Here is a 15,369-nt window from a genome sequence, read left to right on the forward strand (position 1 = left end):
CCTAAGTGTATGGTGTGCTATGACCTATTTTGTATTCACAATGTCGTAATCGCTCTCAACATAGGCATTTTATCGTTATTTGTTTCATTCCATGTTGATATGACTAATGTGTGACACATTGACATAAACAAATGCATCCAAAAGACAATATAATATTTGAGTTTTTGGGGAACTTAACCACCTGATCAAGAAAATGTCCAAATATCTTTACTTATATAACAAACAAAAATTGAAGAGGGTGACAAATTAAGTGGTAATGCCAATTTTGCCTTTATTTTAATGTGAACTTTGCTGGAGATGGAAGTTTGCTTTTCATTTCAGAAATCCACAATATATCACCATGACTCATAAAGAATACAAGTTGTCTTGCTTCATATAACTTACATCCGGGGTCTACTTGAAAACCATCATTGAATCACTATGTATTGTGTTGGGTTACGATTTAGCATGAACGCAGCTTAACAAGCACAATAGAACAAGTGTCTAAGAATGCATTTATTCCGCACAATCATACGGGACAGAAATTTTTAGGACGCTCATTTTGATTCCTCCACATTAGTGCTGTCACATTAAACCTGTCATAGGCAACATCTCCAGTATATACACAATGAATAGAGCCTGCAGGTTGATCTTTAATTTTCAAAAGAGTTTGCGTTTTGGTGTTGACACAGTTATTACGGATCTGAAATTTAGCAAAAAATGTTAAAACCCTTGTAATATGTGTAGGAAATTAACCACCAAGTTGAAACAACAAAAAGGAGAAAACATCGACTATGCCCTTTGAGAGAGATTACAAAACCGATACTAGCCATTGTTTTGCTTAAGCTTGCCACAGACTCTGAATCTTTTATTATATATGAAAAGTTGGAAATTAATAAACAACATAATGATAATTTGATAGTAGTAATCAAATAGATATGTTTAAATTACACTTGCACATTGGACATCGTGTGTCAAGTATATATACTGAAAAATATTACTTCCTTTGATTATATTCTGGAATCTAACGCCATGATCGTGCTAAGGTTCATGGGGTTCATGTACTCAACCGAACCAGTCATGATCTGTTGGACGATGAGTCGGGTAGCTTTCTCAGTCGGGTGGAAAGGGTCCCAAAATGCATAGGCGTTACGGTCTGGACATAAGCTTGACAACGGGGTGCAAACACCTTGCCCGTTGTATGCCCCTTGTCCGCAGCACGCTACCTTGGATGTCACGAAACCTATGAAATTTAATCGAATTAGGTCAGAAAAGTAATTCTTGGCCATTAACAAAAAAAAAATGGCAGAAGATACAAACTTGCAGAATAGCATAACGGATGAATATAAGTCGTAATTTCAAAAGTAACAATGGTAGAATAATTTCAAAATCATTGAAGGAGTACTCACCAAATCTCTGGGGGTTGTTTATGAAATCTGCATTCATATTGAACGCATTAGTCCCAATGAAAACATCAGAACCGATTTCGCGGTTAAGTCCTTGAAGCATTTGATCCAAAAGCGGATTAAATATGGCTGCAGCCTGTTGTGCCTCGGGAGCACATTCTCCGTTTGCGCTTCTAGATGAAGCAAGCTCTGCCGGTACGCAACCCAACGGTCCTGTTCCTGTAACCATGACCCTCCTCGCTCCCAACTCATACAGTCTCTGTATCACCAAATAAGAGTCAAAAGCATAAGAACATACAGTAATACCCTAAGTCTAGCGTGTAAACCAAGAAATATATATATATATATATATATGTATACCATGAGTATTTTCCTGTATTCGGAGATGAGAAGCTGGCTAAATTCGCTGAGAGATGACTGTCGACCTCTAGCAGAGAATGGCAAGAAGTAGTTGTTGACGAAATCGTTGCCACCAAGAGTCATGAGGACTAAAGCTCCATTTACAAGCTGTTGTGTTTTGTCTGAACCTATAATCTCACTCACTCTCTCTTGATACTCTTGGAACAGCTCGAATTGCCTACCGATCCTTAGTATGTTCAACTACATTATTTATCCACATCAAGAAAAATATATATTAGATTTGGTTTTAACCATATATAGTGTTCTTTTATTGTCCAGAGGAAAAACAAAGTAAGCATTTCAACTCTAAAATATACGTACTGTATATTGAAAGAAAGAAAATGGAAACATAGTCTTGGAGTTTAATGTTTTATTGTTTCTAAGATTAGAAAAAAGACTAAAAACGGTTTAGTTTAATGAAACAAAAAAAATAACTAAAGTCGGATTAATGAATCACATGATAAAATTGGTCGGAGAAAATGTCTCTTTTTGGTTATTAATTAAACATAAGCAGAGGAGATCTGACTATCGGAATTCTGAATATATATTAAATTGGAAAGGAACTATTTTTATTTTCATTCTCTACATTCCTCTTTGATTATATTTTAATAATGTTTGAACAAAATTAATCATATTTGAATCTTTATTTTCAGGAAAAGTACCAGCTAATACTATCATGGAATAATACTATGAAAACGAGTTTTGTCTTCAGCTCATAATACTTCATTTTAAAATGAAATTAAGAGATTATTTCGATATAAAGAATAATGTGACAGATGACTTACAAACTGAACACCGGTGTCGTTGAGAATTCCGATGCCGGCAGAGGCAAAATTAGCTCCGATCAATAACTTCTCTCCAGTGAGCTCAGGGCTAAGGATTGGTAGCGTTGGCTCGGATCCAATTTGCTCACCTAAACCCCAAGCAAAAATCACTCTTAATAGCTCTAAAATATTGAAATAAAATAAATGTAAAAATGGCCTCATACTGATGATGTCAGGGAGGTTCAAGCCGTTGGAGAAACGCCCCGTTGGACGACCAGTCGGATAATCGATTCCGTACGGCGGAGAGTCGGCACGAGCGGTGGTGACTAAGTAATTGTTATTACCACTGTCCACGAGTGAGTCGCCAAAGACGTAGAACGCTCGAGCCGCGTTTGTTTTTTGCGGCATAAGAAATAGCATTCCCCATAACGCGGTGGACAGAAATATGGATGTTAGAAGAGTGGACATTATGTGAAGTGATACTTCGTAATATATGAAAAGTGTAAAAGAAGATTAGTCTCTTCGTTTGTTATATACAACGGAAAATTGTATTAATGGTTAACTTTTTTTGGTGTATGTAATAAATGTTATGTTGTTGTCGGTTGATCTACTTAAGAGAAAACAAAGCTGTTCTAATTAAAGAGATAACATGTGGAATGCAAAACTAAATCAATAGGTAAGAATAGTATTTGATGCACTGTTGTCGGATTTAAGTTCGAATCCAGTACTTTTGTTGGGAGATATATAGATGAATCACGTTATGTTGAGCAAATAACGTATATGCTATGAGAGGATGATCTTGAATTATAATGAAATTATTTATAGTAACGTTTTAGCTTAAAGTAAACCAAACAAAACGTTGATCTGCCAAATAAACCCGAAGATCAATATTCTATTGCTGTAATGTTGTTGCATAACAGCAACTTCAATAGTAATAATATAATATCTTACCATAGAATTTTAAATATATATATATATATATATATATTAGTATTTAATTGTGGGTATTTTAAAGTTACGGCGACTTTTATAGTAATAATACAATATATTACCATAGAATTTACCATAGAATTTTAAATATTATATATATATATATATATATATATATATATATATATTAGTATTTAATTGTGAGTATTTTAAAGTTACAGATAACTCAACCGACCTTAAATATTAATATTTGTATATAATATATATGTAATTTAGAATCCAATGATAAAATATCACCATTAAAAAGTTGCTCTAATATCTAACCTACATCTTATAAGGTTGTGCTAATTAATGGTTATAGCCAACAAGTTTATAAAGTCGCAAATCTTTAGCTATAAGATGGACCAATCAAACACTTATCTCAGACCTAACCAAAACTGAAGTCCGATCAAACCAAAAACATAGCCAGGTCAACAATAATAAATGATTAGCTGGCATCAAAAGTATATAACGACCACAAATTTAGATATTGGAGTATGTAATATGATGAATACAACATAAATTTAGATATTGGAGTATGTAACATGATGAATACAACATAGAAGTCTTCAACCTCTAGGACCGATATATTTGATGAGAGGTCTCAGCGGCGTCCAGTGATCATACCAGAAGCTAGCTTTTTGTCCATTACCAACCTGGCATCTTAAGAACCTTTCAGCAAGACTGCGAAGCTTCAGAAGAGATTTTCCATATCCAAGATCCCTGATTTGATGCATCCAAGCTCCAAATACTCATTTCGCTTAATATATGGCTCTTACACCAAGAGGCCCACAATGATTCATTCTCATTGAACAAGAGCCAAATCAGCTTAAGGGATAAGGTTTTGTTCCACAAGTGGAAGTCCCTCAAGCCCATACCACCCTCAGACTTTGGTAAGCAACAGACCTCCCATGAAACTCTGGCTGTAGCTCTTGATGTTATGTTGCCATTCCAAAGGAATCTACAGCAGAGAGATAGAACTTCTATATCGTAGAACTATATCGTACATTTTATTACTTTTAGCTATGTATAGTCCACGTTTTCTCAAAATGAGGCATGATCTACTGATAATTACTTAATACGTGCATGTAGCTATTTTAATAAATATCCACGTCACTATAATTTGAACTCTACATTAGATTTGAATATCTCATTCATGTGATATAACTACCTAAAAATTCGTATACTGCATTACGTAGTAAAGGAAACGATAAAGAAAAAAAACAAGAGCACATGACGAGATGACATATATCGTCCCTGATATGGTGGAGACCCTAAACAATTTAGTAAGGAATTTTCAAAAAAAAATTTTTTTGCAAATCGGGAGCCTTTTTCCATACTAATTTTTGTAAAAATTTTGGGGGTCCTAAGCGAATGTTTCACCTCGCTATGCTCAGGACCACCCCTGGGTTTATCACAAGAAAAATAATCGAAGAGAGCTAAGCGGTCCCACTTAAATGCCAGTTTGCAAACATAACATTTTTGTATAATCAAAATCAGTAAATAAAGGGGAGGGAGAGAGAGACTTTTTTTTTGAACAGCAGAGAGAGAGAGACTAGAAGGTCGTATGTTGGTTATAAGTAGTTGGCTATCTTTTTCAGTCATCTGCATTCACATGCACACTTAACTCCAGTCATCATCACCATTACCGTTATCATCACAATACAATCATCACTATATATAAGCTGTACCGTATGCTTGGATCACTTGAATCTAACAGTCCTCACGTTGTGGGTGGGGGAACTTGAACTACTGAAGAGGCAAGAAGGAAAAAGTCAATCCAAAGTGAGCTTAATGATCGTAGCCCAATTAATAATAGGCCTCATTGCTATAGCCCATTTAGTTTGCTCGGCCTCATTGCCTTCATCAGTTTCAGTTTCATCTCTCCCTAAAACATAAACGATATTTTGTCATCCTAAAACATAAAATAAAACTATATTCCAAAGTTTTTTTCACAACAATTTATTCCTACAATTTATATTGAGCAGATTGTTTTATGTTTTGCTTACATGTTTGTAAAATTCCAAATATTTCCATAAAGAGTATTAAACAATTAATTTAATCCCTTATTTAAACAAACAAATAATACGACCATTATATTTTAATTAGCAAAAGCTTCGGATTCTATCCGACAAAACAGCATTATACTTTTTTTCTTCTGCCAGCAAATCATAAAACTGGTTACAATTGAGATCGCTCGCTCATCAGAATTTTCAATCTTCCTCCGATATCGAGAGAGAAACCACACAAAAAAAAATGAGACACAACTGCTGCCATCTCTCCTTCGCTTCCGTCCTGAAGATCCTCAATTTCCTCCAAGCCTTCATCGGTATCTCCATCATAATCTACTCTATATGGATGCTCGATCAATACAATCGTCACGTCCCCGTCGACCCTCCTCCTCCTTCTCAGCCTCCCTCGGCTTCTTATCCCTTCTCTAGCTCAGGAATCGCTATCAACAGTCTCTCTGACTCCCTGAACAAACCCATCGGTCTCCTTCTCCGAGATTCGGGTTTCCACCTCCGTTCCCTAGATCTTCCTGCTCCCTGGTACTCCTTTTTGTTATAAAGTTTCCATTTTCAGGGTTTCGATGTACTAAAGTTTCCATTTTTATGGTTTTGGATTTATGATTAGTCAATTTTGAATCTTCTTATTAATTTGTGTGTTTTTTATAGAAAAACAAAATGATAAAGGTCAAAGCTTTGAATGCATGATGATGATGATGTGTTTTGGTATTATTAAGCAGTTTAATGTTACGAAGGAATGTTCCAATTGGTTTTGGTTTTTGAAATTGAATGCAGGTTCATATACTCTTTCATGGCGATTGGGATCTTGGTCTGTATTGTCACTGTCATCGGTTTCATTGCAGCTGAAGCTATCAATGGCTGCTGCTTGTGTTTCGTATCCTTTTTTATTATATACTTCTTTTATTCACTAATGTGGAAACGTATATTAGCAAGTTTAATTCCTTGATATGTCTGTCTGTCTTAGTATTCAATCCTCAAAACTCTTGTCATCATACTTGAAGCAGCTCTCGTTGGATTCATTGCCATTGACCGTCACTGGGAGAAGGTGAGGTTCACTTCTTCAACATTCGAAATCTTGTATCTTGCGTCCTGCTGTGCTGAAACGGCCGTGTCTCTCTTTTAGGATCTTCCTTATGATCCAACTGGAGAACTCACTAGCCTTCGAGCTTTCATTGAAGCAAACATCGATATTTGCAAATGGGTTGGGGTTGGCGTGGTAGCTATCCAGGTTAACTAACTAGCTCACTTCTTTACCTTTTTTCCAAATTTAAGTTATTTCATATGCTTCTCTCTCCTTAAGATTATTTTTTTTTGTTTTTGTTTTTTTGGTATTGTTTCAGCTACTGTCTTTGCTACTGGCTATGGTTCTAAGAGCTATGGTTTCTCCTAGGCAATCAGAGCTTGATGACGAAGATGATTATGAGAATCCGATTAACAGAGCGCGGGAGAATCTTCTTGCTCCACAGACTAACCAGACATCTTCTGGATCAAGCAATATTGACAACTGGAGGTCCAGAATCAGAGAGAAGGTAAAAAAAATAAAAACTTAATCTCCTGAACTTAGTACGTGAGGTTTAAGCTTTGTATTTGATTGTCTTTTTATTCTTTTGCAGTACGGATTGAACAACGGTCAGAGCCAGAATCCCTCAGTCTAATTCAAAAGATTTGAGTTCGTGTGTGTGTGTGTTTGGTATCAGTATCACTACTTTCGTTTTGTTCCTCTCTCTTGCTACCGTTGTAACTTTCAGAGTGTGCATAAGTATTACACAACTTTTAGATTGGAACGTTGGTTTTCTCTCTGGTGTGTTTGCACAAAAAGCGTAACGAGATTTGTGTTTTAAAAATAGGAACAAAGTGCTTATTGCTTTGCTTTAACAATATGGTCGTCGCATAGCATTTTTGTTCTTCCCCTCAATCGTTACAAAAAAAAATTGAGACACATAAAGACAAAAACTACACTTAATCTTACATTTTTTATTCAAATGTAGTAGTAGTTACTTGTTTCTGCTCTAATCTCATTGTGTAAGATCGAGAACGGCTTCCTCTACGAGCTCCTGCAACAATGCTCTTTCGATACCAATCCCAAGGTCGTCTATTTCAGCTTGAAAGCTGTGCATCCATCTCCTCCCAACAATCTCTTCCTTCACTAGACTCTCTGCAGCCTCACTGTTTGCGTCTATGTCCTCTACATACTCATCTGAAAGCCAGTCCTTCACCTGGGACCAGACATGCTCCACCAAGTCTAAGGGCGGAGAATCTTGGCCCATGCGTGGTGTTGTAGTCGTTGTTTCTGAAACGATGGAGTTGATGCAGTCGAAAATGAGCTTACGGGTTGACCTGTGTTGTCTACGTTTTCCTTCGTTAACGAACTCCTTCATGTTGTTGTTGTTATCTAGATTGGTGTATTTCTCTCTGAGTGAAGGGTCTAAGGGATGAGAGAGGGTGCAACCCTTGCTGAAACCAGCAGCTGTTAATACCGTTTCTATGAATAAGAACCAGTCTTCATCCTCATGGACTCCTCTCATTGCGGGTTTAGATATGTTGTCTGTGCAAGAGTCATCATCCCATGAGAGGATCCGAGCAATAGACCCGATTGGTGGTGATTTGTCTATTAGATTAGATTTAAGAGACATCTCCTCTCCTGATGAGAAAGCAAACATTTGGATAAAAGCATTAGAGTGAGAGCTGAGTAACCAAACTCTCTTGAAAGAAAAGTTAAGTTTACCTTGAGTTGTTGTCCATAGCTTGCTTGATGTGGAACATTCTGGAGTGCTGACACCTTCCTCTTCAAATGGAGGAAACAGAACAGAAACTGGACTTAGCTCGTCCTGTTTCTCACTTGTATTCCCAGCCTCTAGGGGCTTCGGTGTAGTCAGTTCCTCCTGCAAACAAATCAAAATGACTCTGCTGATTCAAGCATGAATGTTCAGTATTATCATCAATGGCTCTTCGAGGTTAAAGCACTGGTGGGAATACCTCGCCTGGGATTATGCTTTGCTGTTGTAATGCATCAAGAGGGTGTCGACAATCTTCGCTGGGAAGAGTCACTGAAGAAGGCGTTGCTAGCTGAGACATACTACTACTGTACTGAGATGTATCTCTCTTCTCCTTGCTTGCTTTCTTATTCTTGAATGAGAACAAGTTGGAAACTTTCCATGACGATTTCAAGCTTCCCGTCGTCTCAGTAAGCTCTTGTGGAAGCTGTGCTTTGGAAACGTCAGAGACTGATTTTGACCTTGCAAGGACATTCAGAGAATCACCAGCCATTTCCACTTGATTCAGATGAGTGGTTATACACGATGTAGACACCCTTGTCTCAGGTACTATCTCTTCGTAGGATGATCCACTTGTCACTTTGGTCTCTGAGAGTGCTAGCATTTCACCTAAGGTGCTCGAGCTTCTCGGTACGTGTTTATGCGGCTGAGTGCCGCCGCTTCTGGTTACCGACATCAACGCCCATCTTTCAGAGAGTCGCTTCTTAGCCTCTCTGCAGACAGATGACTCAGGAGAAAACGAGGCTCGGCTGAAAGAGGAAGGAGAGAAAGGACTTTCAAACCTATTAGGACAGTCCCACGAGTGTCTAGAAGCTGGTGACATGATCTCATCAGAATCACTAAGGTTTCCCACTGGATCTTCGTTATCAGATTTGTTAAACGAACTGTCATCACCATTATAACCATTGGACAAGACAGAAGAGCATTGTGTCTCATTCCTGTGGTGGTGACCCATCAGATTCTCTCGCACTTGCATCATTATTTCCTTTGCCACTTCTTTAGACTGATCAACATCTCCAGACTCATCAAAATAGCCTTCATTGGGTACACCTCTAGGAGTGGATGGCGATGATGAAACACCTTTCATATCTAGAGACTTCCCTAGACTAGGCTTCAAGACAACAATACGTGTTGGTTGTAAAGGCCTTTCCTCGCCTCCTCCTCGGTTTCCCCATCCACTTGATGAAGAAGCAGATTTCTTAACCTGCTTGTTCTTCCTCCCTTGAACCACAAATCTCTCAGTCTCAACAGCCTTTGAAGGTCTCAATACTGTGATGCGTTTCGCCTCTGACTGAGTAGGAACAGTCTGAGAAAGTTGCTGAGAGAAAGAATTTGATTCCTGGAGCAACTTAACAAACAAATCCTTGTTGGAGCTTAGAACTTCAAGAGCCTCTTGGAACTCTTTGGATTGGTGAAGACTGTCATCTGTAACAAGTCGTTTCGCTTCTGCAAACTTCTGACGAACGAGTCTCTCAGTCGCAGCACTTTCATCATACCTTCCTTTTCTAGGCGAGCTATCTCTTGAACGACTCGCTTTCTGAGGAGGCGACTGCCACATTTCATACACATCTTTATATTCTCTGCTGAGCTCCTGATACTTGTGGACCTCATCATCATCCATCACCGGATGATTCAGCGACGAAGAGTGTGAATAGCTTCTGGATTTGCTTCGCTGTGTAGCAGTCTGGGGAAGTGTCTCCAAGCCCATCAACTTCGCCACCACATTAGTAGGGCTCTGTTTAGGCTCAACTTCTTTTGACATTTCTCGAGCGATGAGCTTCTTCATCGGTGTACCACTTGCTTTGCTAGAAGCACTTCTCCTTAAATCAGACATAATCTGTGCAAACAGTACAGTCAAGAAACATCAAGTTGTGCCAATAATGAAAAAGAAAATGTCTCAACCAAATATTTTACCAATTCAGCTTCTGAGTGGCCTTTATAGGAGGGGCTTGGCATTCGAGACACATCAGATCGGCTCCTTGACAGAGAGGATCCTGCCAACAAACTACCTCATGTCAATAACACACGAGTGAATACCAAACTCAAAAGAGATGCTATAAATAACACAGTAGTTGCATACAGTGAAGTCCTTGAGCTAAAAACAACTTGGACTAGTGAAGAAACTAGTGGCAGAGGGAGAGTTCAGTGATTACCATCACGATGAGGTTTATCTGTAAGCATCTTGTTCCCATTGACAGCAGTTCCTAGATCAAATAGGTTTACCATCCTCCCCAAGCATCCTGGAACTGGACTCTCAATCTTTTGAACCTTTCTGCCTCGGAGCTCATTCATTTTTGGTCCCTGCAGTTTCACAGCTTTTAGTTACTTACTATATAAGGTTGCAAAATGAAAAAAGATTTTGGTGGAACCTAAAAGATCCAGGAGAAGGGAGGAGAAGGAGAGTATAGAAGAAGAGAGGACTTTCTTCTAGCATCAAAAGAAGAATAGGCCAAAAAGCATATAACAAAACAAGAGTCTATACAAAAGGGAAGAAAAAGAAGATTCTGTAATCAAAAGGGACACTTCATAGAGTCTATACAAAAGGGAAAGATGAACCAAATTACCATTTTCACATGACCTCTCACAATCAAAAGACAGACACTTTTTGTTGTATACTCTATGAAACAAACTCTTAAGTGAAAAGTAAAAAAAATATTACAAATCAACCTTGGCTCACGCCTTTGTGATCAATTCAGAAGGAAACGAGTCCTCAGGCACACTGGATCTGAAACTAACCAGATTGCTTTGAAGCAAATCAGTGGTAGATCATAGAACTCTCTAGTAATCTCTATGAACTCTCATAATCATATCATATATATATAGACACTCAAAATGTGTCCCACTAGTCACAAGCACTAATAAATGCGACTACTTTTTTTTATAACAAACAGGAGAAGAGTAAAAAAAAAAAATTGGAAAAAAAAACTGTAACTTTGGCTGCAGGACAGATAAGAGAGAGGAAGAAGCTAATCGGTGCAGAGAGAAGGAAAAAAGGTAAAGATCAGAAGAATCTCTATTTCTAAGTAAGAAAAAGAGATCAAAGCAAACAAGAAAAATGTGAAAGCTTTTGTAAAGTTGAGATCAGAGAAGGTAATGAGTCAGATACTTTTTCAGCTTTTTAAGTCATAAGGGGGATGGAGGAAGAGCAGACCTGTGAAAACTGTTAGGAGGTTAGCTGGATAAGTCAGAAAACTCAGCCCGGAGAAGATGCCGCCGGAGATGAAGAAGCAGTAGCCAAATCTGTCTCTCTTTTCTCTCTCTCTATATTATATCTTAGGGTATCTTCCACGCGCTCACCGAGTGGGAAAAAGGGAGAAGCCAAGGGGGGGAGTTTTAATTAAAAAAGAGTTTCTTTTACGGAATATCAAGTACAGACAAAACATATGAAGAGAGAGAGAAAGAGAAAAGAAGAAGCGAGGAAGAAAGAAAATGCTGCTCTGTACTCTCTCTACTTGCTCATTTTTGTTCTCTTCTATATCTTTCTTTTGCTTTACCAATTTTTAAATTTTTTCTCAATATGTATTTTGGTTTTATTACAATCACTACTATATTATTTAACAATATTGAACTGAGATTATAAAATGCTACAACGGAATCATCGGAGTAGATGAATAATTCATCTAGTTTTGTAAATGTAATTCTGAAGCTCGCTCGGTTAGTTAATTACTCGCCAATAAAAAATAATAGACGGTGCTTTGTATAATTAATTTTAGCGAGGGGTCAACGTAAGCAAGCAATATAGTCAACAACTGTGGTTGTAGGACTTTAAGATGTTCAGACTTCGATATGAAACCTATTAGTCAACAACAAAGGAACAACAACAACAATTCATAACATCCAAAACTATTCACATGTTTGGTGAAGAAAAATAATGAAAATGAAAAGAGATGTTAAACTAAACTTACCCAAACGGATAAAAGGGATATCAAATTATGATAATACTGTATCTCTATTCTTCTTTTTGTTGCATGGATAGTTCGTCCCAACTTCACATTCACAAGGGGGGGCTTGGACTCCGGAATTTCATGATTTGGAACCAAGTGCTGTGCCTAAAATTTATCTGGATACTTCTATCAAAAGCCTCTTCACTGTGGGGGGATTGGCACTGGAGTACTCACCTCAACACGCACTCCTTCTGGACTGTAACCGCATCAGACTCCGACTCCTGGACTTGGAAGAAGATACTTGATCTTCGACCTCTCGCTCTTCAGTTCATCAGAACAAGATTAGGAAACGGAGAGGACACAAGCTTCTGGCATGATGTTTGGACGCCATTCGGACAGCTCATCTCTCATATTGGTCCCTCCGGTCCTAGAGCACTAAGACTGAGAAATGAAGCCAGGGTGACGGATGCTATCAGAGGTTCATCATGGTCACTTCCTCACCCTCGATCGCAGAGGGAAGTAGAGCTGCATATCTATCTTACAACTATTTCACTTCCACTTTCTGAGCATATAAATGATGAGTATGAATGGGTTACTGGTGATAGTTCTTCTATTGTTTTCAGGTCCTCAGCTACATGGGAGATGCTAAGGCCTAGAGGAGAGCTAAAGGACTGGTTTGATGTTGTTTGGTTCAAGGGAGCAATCCCCAAGCTCAGTTTCACAATGTGGGTTGCGAATTATGATCGGTTGCCTACCAGATCAAGACTTGCAGCATGGGGTCTCCCGGTCTCACCGCTCTGTCCTTTCTGCAACCAACATGACGAAACCAGAGACCATCTCTTTATCTCCTGCACCTACAGTCAAGACGTTTGGCGTGGAGTGCTCGTGCGTTGCCAACCCAACACAGCAGCGATCACCTCCTGGTCTGAACTGCTGTCTTGGATCAGAAATCGATCCCTCTCCCGGCGGCTCACTCTCTTACGGAAGCTTGCTGCTCAGTCTGTCATCTATCACATATGGAAGCAGCGAAATAACCTTGTGCACAACCAGACATCCATTCCGGCCTCTACTATCTTTAGAGCCGTTGATAAAGAGGTTAAAAACATCATCTCGGCAAGAAGGCTGAGGAAAAGGTTTAGCTCTCTTATGAGACTGTGGCTAAGATAATAGCCTGTTATTCACCTCTTTGTATCCATCTTGTTTTTTCTTTCTTTTTGCCAAGATGATACAGATCATAAGATCATTTGTAAACAAACTCTTTCATTCTATGATATTTACAATTTAGCAAAAAAAAAACTTCACATTCACAATGAATGCTTTTGACAAAAATTTGGTATGGCCCAACAACTATATACCTTGCTTGTACTGCTTTCACAGTTACTATCGATAATATATTGTGTAAGGATTCTTTGTATATATAAACATGTTCGAATTTATAAAATAATTATCCATTTTAGTTTTATTGCTGACATTTGATAGGCTCAACTTAATAATTTGTCCCAGAATAAATGCATATATTAATTATTTATTTATTGCTCTTAAATTCAGTGGATGCCATTTTCATGAGGATTTTTCTTCGTATATGCATAATTTAATTTTTGCTCATAGAGAACAAATCGAGCAAACACACAAGTTAAACATATAAAATTTACGATCGTATACTAAATCTATATATGTTACTCGGTTGTTTTACATCAAATGTATATGTTTCGCTAAAATATCGAATGCTGATCGTATGCAAAACGAAAGCAGTGCTAAACCAATGATCACAGTCATCTCTATAATGTTAATAAGAAGAAAAAGACTGCTAATTTCCTTTTTTATTTTTCCATATTTCTATTAGTATTTTTATTTGACAATTGCAATTTAATACAACAATACAACTATACAAGCGCTAATTTTGTCAAGTGACGGGTAGAAACTTTATTGGTTACAGAACCGAACGAACATAACTTGTCCTTTTCATGTATGGGCAACAGAATGATGATCCATTTCTCTGCTATCGAATTACTATTGGGGATGACTATCGGTATCGATCATACCATTTATTGTTTCCTATACTGTATTTTTCGATATTTAACCCTAGCAAGTTTGTGATACGGGTTAAGACCTATACTATATGTTTCCTGGCTATATAGTTTATTGATAATTTCTAATATGTAGAACATGCATGCTCAAGCCATTTAAATTATGCAGTTGCGAAGGAGACGATGCGCCAAATTAATTAACAACAATCGTGATATGTCTTCTTCTAGTAACAAAAAGATAACGACTAGGCTAGTTTGATTGGTTCCGTATGTTTTATATGCTAAAATAAATTCGGGACCAAATAAAAGAAAAACTGAAATGGACCAACCAATATATATGTATCTTTAATTTTCAATTAATAAAAACAATAATAGTATATCAGAAAGAGCAAGAAAACCGCAGAACCATATGTCTTTAACATTTACATTTTCTAACTATTTTTTTGATAGCTTGTATCTCATATTTACACAGTCAATATGTTTGGAATTCCGCAAGAAGTTATTGTATTTATTTTTTTGATTGAAGAAGTTATTGTATTTAAAAGAATAGAACTACGACAGTACTAGTATTACATATTTTGTTATATGTAATATAAACAAGATTACGACAAAAAAAAGTGGTGGTGAAACAAAGGATGACACGCCCAAATGACTTTTCCCGAAGATACATAGTACTTGTTGTAACTTGATATCTTTTTTTTTTAATCAACGTTGTAACTTAATATCTTATGATAATTTTGAGGCTTTGAATATAAAGATTTTACTGTCACGGGACGGACCCTTATCAAAGCTACATAAATCACAGATAAGCCATAGTAGTCCACCCACGTGTTTAGTCCACAGTTTCACATTCCCACCGGTTGACGGTTCACAACACCGGTATAGAACTAGACCATAAAAATTTTCTTTTCTTTGGTAATCATGACCATAGAATTATTATCAGCTTGCTTAGAATTTAAATCTTTAATCGTTCCTTATTATGCTTTGTCACAATGGAAATTATGACGGTGATTATGCGGTTAAGACGACGTGACGATGAAGGGTCCACTAAACAGCGTAACCAACCAATCACGTAAGTTGGGGACACGCCAGTTGGATTTTATATTTTTAAATAACTGTTGTCCAACCGTGTAATCTCTC

The 15,369-nt window shown here is 37.5% G+C and overlaps 4 protein-coding genes across 5 annotated transcripts; 2 read left to right on the forward strand and 2 right to left on the reverse strand.

Moving 5' to 3' along the window:
* Positions 1-834: 834 nt before the first annotated feature.
* LOC108839661 (GDSL esterase/lipase At4g28780) lies at positions 835-3,054 on the reverse strand. Its single transcript, XM_018612412.2, has 5 exons — positions 2,773-3,054; positions 2,570-2,697; positions 1,746-1,985; positions 1,389-1,644; positions 835-1,222 (listed from the first exon to the last, which is right to left on the reverse strand). Exons 1-5 carry the CDS (start codon positions 3,014-3,016, stop codon positions 990-992), a joined length of 1,101 nt encoding a protein of 366 aa, XP_018467914.1. The 5' UTR covers positions 3,017-3,054; the 3' UTR covers positions 835-989.
* A 2,599-nt stretch (positions 3,055-5,653) lies between these two features.
* LOC130501775 (tetraspanin-20-like) lies at positions 5,654-7,328 on the forward strand. The gene is made up of 6 exons (XM_056996606.1): positions 5,654-6,066; positions 6,319-6,418; positions 6,509-6,589; positions 6,668-6,772; positions 6,885-7,073; positions 7,158-7,328. The coding sequence occupies exons 1-6, from the start codon at positions 5,774-5,776 to the stop codon at positions 7,197-7,199; spliced, it is 810 nt and encodes a 269-aa protein (XP_056852586.1). The 5' UTR covers positions 5,654-5,773; the 3' UTR covers positions 7,200-7,328.
* Positions 7,329-7,427: 99 nt separating this feature from the next.
* On the reverse strand, positions 7,428-11,717 carry LOC130501774 (uncharacterized). 2 transcript variants are annotated; one of them, XM_056996604.1, is made up of 6 exons: positions 11,470-11,717; positions 10,472-10,619; positions 10,233-10,312; positions 8,521-10,155; positions 8,270-8,426; positions 7,428-8,185 (listed from the first exon to the last, which is right to left on the reverse strand). In XM_056996604.1, the coding sequence occupies exons 2-6, from the start codon at positions 10,608-10,610 to the stop codon at positions 7,560-7,562; spliced, it is 2,637 nt and encodes an 878-aa protein (XP_056852584.1). In that variant the 5' UTR covers positions 10,611-10,619; positions 11,470-11,717; the 3' UTR covers positions 7,428-7,559. The 2 variants fall into 2 exon arrangements, with proteins under 2 accessions (XP_056852584.1, XP_056852585.1); XM_056996605.1 differs by lacking the exon at positions 11,470-11,717 and adding an exon at positions 10,986-11,169.
* Positions 11,718-12,343: 626 nt separating this feature from the next.
* LOC130501776 (uncharacterized) lies at positions 12,344-13,482 on the forward strand. The gene has a single exon (XM_056996607.1). The coding sequence runs from the start codon at positions 12,344-12,346 to the stop codon at positions 13,367-13,369; it is 1,026 nt and encodes a 341-aa protein (XP_056852587.1). The 3' UTR covers positions 13,370-13,482.
* Positions 13,483-15,369: the final 1,887 nt, after the last annotated feature.

This window comes from Raphanus sativus, unplaced genomic scaffold (genome assembly GCF_000801105.2).
Source record: "Raphanus sativus cultivar WK10039 unplaced genomic scaffold, ASM80110v3 Scaffold0281, whole genome shotgun sequence".
Classification (NCBI taxonomy): Eukaryota; Viridiplantae; Streptophyta; class Magnoliopsida; order Brassicales; family Brassicaceae; genus Raphanus; species Raphanus sativus.

Excerpts from the sequence above, each read along its gene's own strand:
- LOC108839661 (XM_018612412.2), bottom strand. The coding sequence starts at position 3,016 with ATGTCCACTCTTCTAACATCCATATTTCTGTCCACCGCGTTATGGGGA. Across the intron at positions 1,986-2,569 it reads ACGACACCGGTGTTCAGTTT|TTGAACATACTAAGGATCGG; the intron begins GTAAGTCATCTG and ends TAAATAATGTAG. Across the intron at positions 1,223-1,388 it reads AAACAACCCCCAGAGATTTG|GTTTCGTGACATCCAAGGTA; the intron begins GTGAGTACTCCT and ends TAAATTTCATAG.
- LOC130501775 (XM_056996606.1), top strand. The coding sequence starts at position 5,774 with ATGAGACACAACTGCTGCCATCTCTCCTTCGCTTCCGTCCTGAAGATC. Across the intron at positions 6,419-6,508 it reads ATGGCTGCTGCTTGTGTTTC|TATTCAATCCTCAAAACTCT; the intron begins GTATCCTTTTTT and ends TGTCTGTCTTAG. Across the intron at positions 6,590-6,667 it reads TTGACCGTCACTGGGAGAAG|GATCTTCCTTATGATCCAAC; the intron begins GTGAGGTTCACT and ends TCTCTCTTTTAG.
- LOC130501774 (XM_056996604.1), bottom strand. The coding sequence starts at position 10,610 with ATGAATGAGCTCCGAGGCAGAAAGGTTCAAAAGATTGAGAGTCCAGTT. Across the intron at positions 10,156-10,232 it reads GCCACTCAGAAGCTGAATTG|ATTATGTCTGATTTAAGGAG; the intron begins GTAAAATATTTG and ends CTGTTTGCACAG. Across the intron at positions 8,427-8,520 it reads AAAGCATAATCCCAGGCGAG|GAGGAACTGACTACACCGAA; the intron begins GTATTCCCACCA and ends ATTTGTTTGCAG.
- LOC130501776 (XM_056996607.1), top strand. The coding sequence starts at position 12,344 with ATGATTTGGAACCAAGTGCTGTGCCTAAAATTTATCTGGATACTTCTA.